General features: G+C 42.8%; 1 protein-coding gene across 1 annotated transcript; it reads right to left on the minus strand.

Moving 5' to 3' along the window:
- Positions 1–523: 523 nt before the first annotated feature.
- On the minus strand, positions 524–4,291 carry LOC123138849 (uncharacterized). Its single transcript, XM_044558708.1, has 5 exons — positions 4,197–4,291; positions 1,783–4,103; positions 1,181–1,278; positions 718–1,082; positions 524–602 (listed from the first exon to the last, which is right to left on the minus strand). Exons 2-5 carry the CDS (start codon positions 2,987–2,989, stop codon positions 524–526), a joined length of 1,749 nt encoding a protein of 582 aa, XP_044414643.1. The 5' UTR covers positions 2,990–4,103; positions 4,197–4,291.
- Positions 4,292–10,636: the final 6,345 nt, after the last annotated feature.

The following is a 10,636-nucleotide window of genomic DNA, read 5'->3' on the forward strand; positions in this document are numbered from 1 at the left end:
AAATCTTCGTGCAACTTCTTGGCTTCAGCTTGCTTGGCGGAACGGTCTGACTCTAGTTGCTTGACCCTTTCATCAGTGGTAAGCAACTCAGCAGTAGCTTCTTGCAGTTGAGCAGAGAGGGCCTCCACACGTTCCTTATTCTCAGCTTGTTTCTCCAGTATGGATGACATCTCTTCTGCTGAAGTTTTCAGAGATGCTTCAATGGATTCAGCCCTGCTCTCTGCTGCAGTAACAAATTCAGACTTTTGCTTTGACTGATCCTCAATGGTTCTGCGGGTTTCTTGCACTGTATCTGATATCGAAACAAATTTTTCCCAAGCCGCACGGACAGGGGCAATTTGGGGAACAACGTCACCAGCAGGGAGCATCGACCGAACTGCCTGAAAAATCTCATGGTGCTAAGAATTTGTTAATGTAGGGGCATCTAAAGCTTCAAAAGCATTCTTCAACAACAAGTCGATAGCATCCAAAATGGGCTTGGTAATAGCGGAAATATCCATGGGTGGCGCTGAAATCTGTGTCATTATTCCCTCGCCACTGATGAGATTAGAAGCTCCTTCCGCACCACCTGGCGATAAGAAGGAGCGGCAAGATAAATGATACTGCAATGAAATTAATAAATAAAAAAGATACAGGGTACAAATAAAGCTACCGTGCGTAGAGATAGGTGAAGTGTTTGAAATATAAGCATGCGTGGCCACCCCTGAGTATAGATACGTGGGGGGAGTTGGAAGATTAAGAGATGGTTCTGATATATTAAAATCTTCAAATGATAGATCAGAACCTATGATATTATCATCAGTCCCTGTATCACCAAGTTCATGCATAAATTCAACCAACTCGTCTAGGTTACATGGGCTTTCTCCAAGAGAAGAATCAATCTTCCTTTTGACAGCAGGTCTCTCCTCCCCATCGAAAGAGATTGTTGCATTTGGACTAGGTCCCTCTGAACTCCCATCAACCAAAATGTCAGTACCCTCCTTCCTTGCATTTAAACGCGTGCCTGATACGGTCACGCTTATAAGTAGTCGAGGATTGGAAGAGGAACTTGCAGAAACATCATTTGGATTATTTTTCCGCTTCTAAAAAAAGGGAAAATTAATATGAGTTAGTAAAGAGTAGTGTTGGCACATAATAATAGCAGCAAAAATGTATATATATATATATGTATATATATTACCTGTTGCAACAAAGGCGGTGGGGCATTGTTATCCAAGGTGTAACCTCTTAAGATGTCCCTCCAATGATTCACTGCCGGCATTTCTCTTGCCTCAATAGCTGCAAGATATTCCTCTTGCCGTTCAGCAGACAACTTCTTTACTACGACAAGATCCCCTTCTAAAATGTTGTGAGGAAAAATATGTTTCTTCCCATTATTCACATATTTGGCAAGCCTTTCTTCATAGGAACCTCGCCCGTGCATGTTACCTTGACGAAGTAGGCCTAGAACGCTAGTGAAAGGTTGGATGAAAATAGTCCACCAGTTTGTCCATGCCACTGAGGAATTGCCCACAAAATCTTTGTTGGGAATATAGTGAGTATGTTTCGGATTCGAGCGCAATAAATGCCACCAGTGTGCATAAGCAACGCTAATGTCATCTATTATATATAAACTGCGCAATGGAGTATATGGTACTTGCTGATCCAATTTGAATTGTCGAGCCACCCGGTCAGGATGATATGGCTCAACAATGCACAAGTCGTCATCATAATCAGACCTTCTCCATGGTAGCATCCCTCGACGGATGGAAATGGTGAATGCTTTTTGCAACCAACAAGTACTAGCCAAGTCAGAGAAATTTGAGGGGTACCACACAATATTCTTGTGTTTCTCAAAGAAATCGTGCGCCTTTTCAGGGCTAAAATCGTGTGGAATCCTAAACATAGTCCCCACCATAGATAATCTCCCTGGACAAAGCTTAGGAGTTGGAAATTTGCTCACTTTTGCTCGTTTACCAAATACATTCTTCAGATAAACCCCCATCCAGCCGATAATGAAATGGACAGGCCATCCCCTAATCCGATAGCAGGGTCCTACAGGATGGGTGCTGATGTGACGAAGCGAAAAATAGATAGAGCAAAGTGCTGGTGGAGCTAATGAAATTCGACGCCCTAGAGCGATCCAGGACGCCATCACAAGGACACCAGCGCGAGCGCGAACATAGGCTCCCCCGCCAATGACAACAAAGTAGCACAACCAAACAGCAATGTACGCCGCGACATACAAGCGTACCTCACGAAGAGACGCGTAAGGAACAGAGTGGTCTCGCCGGTTGTGAAAATAGTCACACCAGACCTGGAAAGTCACGTGGCCGCCATTATTCTTGGCAAGATGATCATGTGTGGATAATAGGTCTGCCAAGAAGTCAGGGAATTGGCAAAGGGAGGGGTCTAGTGCGTGTTCTGGTGGGATAAATTCTTCATATAAGTCTCCATCCAGAGGGAGACCAGCCATTTGATACATATCAAGGAGTGTAATAGTGCGTTCACCACATGAGAATAGGAACGTGTTGGTTTTTGGATCCCATTTTTCTAACAGAGATCTTAGCAAGGCAGGGGAAATAGAATAATCACCCAAAGAGCAGTAAATGGCTCCACATAGGTAATCTGAACCTTCACCAAGTCCTTTTAGGGAAAAAGAATGATTCCGTAAGATGTTTGCCCCCCATTCATTATAACCTGAAGGACGGGGCATATACTCAATATCATGACGTTCCCAAGTCAGACCTTTGGATACCATCCTAGTACCCAGACAGAAAGCTGTATCAGTTCGCGGTGAAGCCGCCAATGGGTAATATGAGTAAGCTAGTTTGGACTGTCTCGCTCGCCAACCGCGAGGGCCGTAGTCGAGTTCACCCTTTGGTATACTTATAGCTTTAACTATGGGACAGTCTTGGTCATCGGAGCTAGGTTCATATAGTTTCTGTTGCTTGGCTAGCTCGACAAGGGATAGTCGATGTGAGGGAACCGTGGGCGAATTCTGCGCCATCTCTATACAAGAAAAATATACGTGTGTTGGTACAGTTACAAGTCATGTTCAAAACAGCAAAAACAAGTGACCATGGTAAATGAATGGAAATTTTACCACGGAGGCAATAGTCCGAGCGAAGCCAGCCCCTGATGAAGAGGAAAGGATTTGCACTCACAAAAAGTGATGATGACTATTAGTGCTAAAAAATTATGCAAAGGTCAAATACCAGCAAAATGAATTATCCTAAAAAAGAGATACGTGTCAACTTTGAAAGGGTTGATGGATGCAAAACTTTGAAAAAAGTTGATATATGCAAAACCTTGAAAGAGTTGGTAATTCTTGCATCAAATAAAGAGAAGTCTCATTGATCTCGCAGTTTGTACGTCGGACCAAGTTCATATAAACTTCCCGGCACGCCAACTGTGAGAAGGGTATATGTGTGTAGCCTTAAAATGAGCATCTTATATATAAATTGAGCTCTACAGTTTGGACGTCGGACCAAGTTCATATAAACTTGCCGGCACGCCAACTGTGAGGAAGATATAAGTTTGCATCTTTAAACGGCCATCTAATAAATAAAACATTGATCTCACAGTTTGTACGCCGGGCCAAGTTCATATAAATTTGCCGGCACACCAACTGTGAAAAAAATATACTTGTGATCTTTAAGCGAGCATCTTATATAAATTTGGAAAGAGTTGATAATTGTTGCATGAATAAAAGGGAGTTTCGTTGATCGTATGACATATCTCACAATTTGTACGTCGGACCAAGTTCATATCAACTTGCCAGCACGCCAACTGTGAGAAAGGTATACGTTTGATCTTTAAAACGAGAATTTTAAGTATATAAAAAAATATTGATCTCTACAATTGTATGTCGGACCAAGTTCGTATATTACTTGCCGGCACGTCATTGCGAGACCAAAATTTCTGCATATATACGGGACAAGATGCACGGGCGTTCATGGCCTAAAGGAGGTTACGTGCATGGATTCATCTATAGACTATTCACCCAATCTGTGAGGGTAGTAGGTAAAAGGAAAAAGACATGAAGTATGGTACCTAAGCAAAGAGCAGGTATACGTCCGAAATCAAACAAGATTGTTCTGCCAGATCGTACCCCAACCTTCCTGCAATATTAGAGGAACAAAAAATAAAGGGACAGTCAGGGTACGCAAATCAGTACGTACTTGTATATCTGGATGAACTAATTACAGACTTACCAACATCTGGGTTTAAAAGCTCAGATCCGTACTTCAGCAAAGGATATGATTTTAATCCCCTACCAACAGAAAGGGAAGTAAGGAAGGAGGATCAGCTGTGATACGGAGCAATAAATGCACAGCAATACATACCTTATAGCCAAAGAATGACAAATTAGCTGGAGGAGGGATCTGGACTTGGTTGCAGAAGCGATGTGCCCAAGGTAAATAGTCTCCTCGTGAGAGGATAAGAAGATATATATAAGGAGTGGTATGCGCTCCGGCCGGACGTAACTACATGGCGGAGGGCCAGCGTCTTGTAACAAATTTTCAAGATTGAGTCCTTATCCAATGAAGGGACTAACAAACTTTCAAAAGGTAGGGCTAGATAAATATCTAGCTGGATATTTTAAATAAAATAAGTGTGTCACCCGCACTAAAAAGAAAATTGTGATATATATACGAAACGGAATATGGCTACATATATATTTTCGAGTTCTGAAAGTGAATCAGAGAAATATTCCCTTCCAGAACTCGAGGGGCATCTGTTGACGCGGAATATCGCCAAAGTAAAATATGGTGCAATAGCTATTATAAAAATATAAATTAATCCGAATGGTAAAAATAATGAATCGCCCAATGGGAAGAGCAAATGACTTTGTTTGACTTGGTCCGCGTGCTAGAAAATAGCAGGCGCGGAAATAAAAGGAATGAGCCAAATATCAGTATATAATTGTTGAACACTTACATTGGCTTAGAATATGAAAATATTGGGTATTCACAAAGTTGGTAAAATGAATAAATAAAATCTCCATAAAAGGTGTTTTCCCGATGAAATAGTAACCATGAGACGCAATATTATAGGCGGCACTAATATCTTCACATATTAGACCGCATAAAATGTCAGCATAGAATCAGTGCAGGCGGCGCTTATTTGGCAAATATTAAACCATGCAACATACATGGGCATTATTTCATCGCCCCTAAAAAAATATCGCGGCAACATAGGAAAAAAGACGCACGTCATTCCTAATGAAATATGTGTATGAGGGATATAATGCCACATAAAAAAATATCTTCCATGTATTTATATACGGCATGTCACACTAAGAAAATAATCCCCAATGTGACATTAATAGTTAATTAAGCCTAGCCCATTAAAATATGCTGGATGACACCAAGGCCCATAGGTCAATTAGTAAAGAAGAGGTTTAGCCCACATGAGCTAACCATGTACGTAACTTGCCAGCCAAACCACACAGTTGGATAAATTAGTGATTAAACAAATAAATAAAGAAGGAGGCAGCCCCACGCTCACACAATCTCACCCACGAACAGGAGAACGTGGGCGCGTCCCTCCGTTGAGTTCCTCCGCTGCTCCCTCCTATAAATACCTCCAAAGGGACTGCTCTTGGGGCTCCTTTTTTCTAATCGCTCCGCTGTGCTGCCGCTGCTGCTGTTGTGCTGCCGCCGCTGCTCTCAACCACACACATATACTGCTGCCGTAGAAAAAAGGCTCATATACGCTTCCGCTGCAAGGCCGTCGTCCGGCGAGGAGCGTGAGGAAGGTAGTTCAGGTGGGAATCATGATCCTCCTGTAATCTTCTTGCTCCTCCCTATATCTCTCAACACATTCATCTCTCTTCTTGGTTGATCATTGTGATACAAACCAAGGAGTATGCCCATGTATCCTCATCTTGACATTATGCCTTGGCTGATCATCGTGATACAAGTCAAAGAGCGGTCATGTTCAGGAGAGGAAAATTTGCCCTTGGTTGGTCATTGTGACACAAACCAAGGAGCATTCTCCATATATCTTCATCTTGATATTTTGCCTTGGCTGATCATCATGATACGAGCCAAAGAGCACTTATATTTAAGAGAAGAAAATTCGTCCTTGGTTGATCATTGTGATACAAACCAAGGAGCAGTCTCCATATAGCCCCGTCTTGACATTTTGCCTTGGCTGATCATCATGATACAAGCCAAAGCGCGAATATGTTTAAGAGCAGAAAAGAAAATACTCCTTGGAAGATCATCATGATACAAATCAAGGAGCATACAACATATAATTCCATCTTGTCATGTTTGCCTTTGGCTGATCATCATGATACGAGCCAAAGTGCGATTATGTCAAAGAGGACAAATTTCACTCCTTGGTTGATCATGGCGACCATATTAAGGAGGACATATTTTCCCTTCTATCATAAATGAGAGCGACGCAAAGGTAAAGCTCGGGGAAAACAAATATGGAACATACCCAAACACCATATAACCAGCTACATAAAATCATAGAACAAGTTCGTGCTTACAAAAAAATGCACTCTTCATTCATTTGAGTTGCAGAAAACAAGGTCATGTAAATTGTACATGTACCTCCATACCTAGTGCATGAAAATGTATAAATCGGGTGCTTGCCAAATCATATTGGAGGCCTCTTGTTGGTTACAGTGCGGACACACATGCTATGCCACGTCAGTAGTAATACAAACATGGAGGTATAAACATCACATACATCTGTCATATAGATTATGAAATGAGCATACTCTAATGCATATAGAATATGCTAAGTGAAATCTAATGTGTAAACATGAGATAATAAAAATGTTAGCTGTCTCATTTCGCACTAAAATAAAATATGCCCATAAAAGAAAATGAATGCGTGTAGGTTAAGTAAAAAAATATAATCCTACATATCTAAAAATATGAAATCTAGAGCGTATAGGCCAACAGGGATTAAATCATACGCCCCATCATCTCATGCATGGTCATATATGCATTAATAAAAGATGTAACATGCATGTATTAAGTGGATACTCTTCTAGTCGAATCATCACTCCTTAAAATGAAATGACCTGAAAGTTGATTAAGATAGCCGCATGGTCATACTAGCATATGTTGGTTAAGTCGACTACACAAATTAGGTATCTACAAAGAGCATACATTGCACTCGTACTCTATGTACTACTCATAATAGTACAAGGGTAAAAATATAAATGAACAAGACACATAATAACTTGAAGAAGATCGAGGATGCTCCCCCGAGCACACCAGCGTCAACGATAGCAAGGAGGAGCGATTTTTTCTTTATCATTTTGTAATAGTCATGTGTTGCAATTCTATGTAATAGGATAGTTGGAATTCTTAATCAGGGGTTTTCTCCACGGAGATGTAATTAACAGACCTTTTATGTAAATATAAGAGTTCTGGAAATAAAGTACCTGCAATGTTTGATCTCCATTTTCTTTATGCATTTAAATTATTCAGTCTCTGTATCAATGACGTGGACGCGTGTTCTCACGCCCGCCATTTTCCCGTCATCAGGGTGTGGGGTTTCGTCGCGGGTTTTCGCGGCCTCGGTCTACAAATGGGTGGGCGGATGGGATGGTAGTGGGGAACCATGGCTTAGAGACGCGCTTGCCCGAAATGTGGGGTAAGTTACGAAAGTACCCCCCACCGATTTGAGGCAGTTCTTTCAGTTCAGGGGTACCACAGGCATTTCGCGTGTCGGGATTTCACAGGTGGTGGGAGTTTTCACGCGCGTTGTAATTTCGGAATAGCAAGGCGCGGGTTGAGATGGAGGGAGTTGCCGGAGCACAACGAGACAAAGATATATCTTAAATATTTCGGGCTAACAAGGCGCTGGTTGAAATTTCCGAACAAGCCTAACGTGTACTATACCAAATCAATGCTCACTATAAATTTCATTCAAAACTTTGAATTCATGTTATGTTCAATTAAAATATTTCGCTACATGTATAATGCATGCAACCTACTACTCAAATGAACGTTTTAGTGCATTCCAAACGTATATACTACCGCTTCAATATGAACTAAATTTGAATAAGATCTACAGTAATGATTGTTGTGAATTGAAAGCATTTGAATTCGTCTCTGTGTTTTAATAAGATCTACAATCATCATTATTGTCAAGTTAAACCATCGTTTGTGTATTGTCTTCACAGCACACCACATGATTAGTCTCGAGTTACATATGAACTATGTGTACTATATGAACTCGAACTAGATTTTTTGAATCCACTTTATTTTGATTTCAAATCACATTACATTTCTAGCTCTAGCTAGATCTTCATAATCTAAACCATGTCTCATATGTATAATGTGTTTATCACATTATGTATGGTGCCCCGCCCCCTACGCCTACAAGTATTTAGATGTGAGTTGCAAACACCACACTTACCACAAATTCAAATAAAATGTGAGAATGTTCGATATATAGTATTGATTAGATTGCCCGATATTTAGTTGTAAGCTGCAAATGCCGCACATTATCACAAATTCAAATAAAATGTGAGATTGTTTGATGTATAGTATGGTTTAGATTGTTCGGCATTTAGCTGTGAGTTGCAAACGCCACGCATTATCACATTATGGTATAACATGTGCACAGCACGTGTATCACCGCTATATTCATGCATGCAATGTTTAAAACACTATGATCTCCTATTCAAATATATGAATCCGCTTTCATATCAAATTATGATCTTTGTTAGTCTCTTACACCCACACAATCCTCTAACCTTTGTAGCTATCACTAACTTTCTCTCGTGCATGCACAGGCTCTCCTCGCCCTCTCCCTCCCTCGGCATTCTATCCACCGGGCACATTCATTTTTTTCTTTAGGTCGTTCTCCCAGAGTCCCCACAACTCCTTTCCGACACACACCGATCGATAAACCTCTCCAACGATGCCCGCCTACAGCATACACACACAGCTTCAATCTCCTCCTTTATGTGTCCTTGCCTCGTGTCTCTCATATGGTCAGACACACGTGTAAACTCTCGCCCCTCTTTTCATCGATCTCAGAACCGAACACTCCTCCCCCTATCTAGCTAGTAGTTGGGCCTCTCGCACCACCTCCTAGCTCCATTCTCTCTGTCTGTCCGTCTCGCTGGGCCTTATTTGCCTCTAACAAATGGACGTACACCGACCGGTCTCTCGCTATACATATAGCCAGCTAGGTCCTTATAACTCGTTTTTACCCACACATCGATCGATCTACCTCATTAGTTGTGTCTCTCCCTTCCTCGGACAAACAACGATTAATCTACCGATCTAGTTAGGTTTGCTTACCAAACACATGGTTCCCCTTCATCATCCATGGATGCATCCCGACAGATCTATCACGTACAGGCACACACAGAAACACATCCCCACTCTTATTGATAACATTGCAGTTCCACCCTCAGTTTGTCTAGTAGGACTCTTCGAACATCTCCGAGAAGCAACTCCATCACCCATCCAGCACTCTACCCCTCTCCCACCCTCTCCCTCCCTCTCTCTCTCTCCTCTCTCTCTCTGTCCCATCATATTTCCCGTACTTCAGTTATGTATGGATGTCGACCGATCTCCCTCAAGACATAGCTGGGTCTCTCCTTCTCAACACATATACGAGTCGTTCTACCTCTATAGTTAGGCCCCTGCCTACTCCTCCCCCCACCCCTCCCCCCCACACACTGATACATCAAGCGCTCTAGTCATGTATCCCTGCCACACACAAACTTGACATGTGCCCTCTAACATTTCGGTAGGCCAGTCGCCCTATATCTTTGACTTGCACACACACACACACACACACAATTTCGATGGCTCTCTTCATCAATCTCGCACCCACCCACTTGATCCTCTCTTCGACTCTATCGATAGCTATGACCCCTCCCCCTCTTCTCGTGGATTGCCCGACCCTCTATGTATGATATGGATAGGCCTCCATTTCACACACATTGCATGCAAAATTTTGTTTGAGATGTTATCGACACATATTCCCACAAATAATTCATGAAATCAACTGCAACGCCCCGGATTCGATGCGCCAGGTGTCTGCCAGTTATTTGCCGTCGTTGCCATGTCATTTGCGTGTGTGTTGCACTTTATCATGTCATCATGTGCATTTCATTTTGCATACGTGTTCGTCTCATGCATCCGAGCATTTTCCCCGTTGTCCGTTTTGCAATCCGGCACTCCTATGTCATCCGGCGTTCCCCTTTCGTCTCTCGTTGTGAGCGGGTGTTAAACTTTCTATAAATGGACCGAGTCTTGCCAAGCGGCCTTGGTACATCACCGGTAGACCTCCTGTCAAGTTTCGTGCCATTTGGAGGTCGTTTGATACTCCAATGGTTAATCGGGTAACCGTAAACCCTCCTTTCTCTTTGCAGCCCAACACCCCTCCAAAGTGGCCCAAAATCCTTCTAACTCCCCTCCATGCTCTCGGTCGTTCGATCACGATCGCGTGGCCGAAAACCGCTCCTCATTTGGACTCTCCTAGCTCCCTCTACCTGTAAAAGGCCTCTCTCCCCGAAATTTTCGTCCAAACCCTAGATCCATTCCTTCGTCCGCCCGGCGGCCGGACACGTCCGCCCCGCACCCCCTCGTCCAACCGGCGTCCGCCATGTGGCCCGCGCCGCTGCCCCACGCCGCCGGCCCGCCGCGGCCTGCAGCTG

This window comes from Triticum aestivum, chromosome 6B (assembly GCF_018294505.1).
Source record: "Triticum aestivum cultivar Chinese Spring chromosome 6B, IWGSC CS RefSeq v2.1, whole genome shotgun sequence".
Classification (NCBI taxonomy): Eukaryota; Viridiplantae; Streptophyta; class Magnoliopsida; order Poales; family Poaceae; genus Triticum; species Triticum aestivum.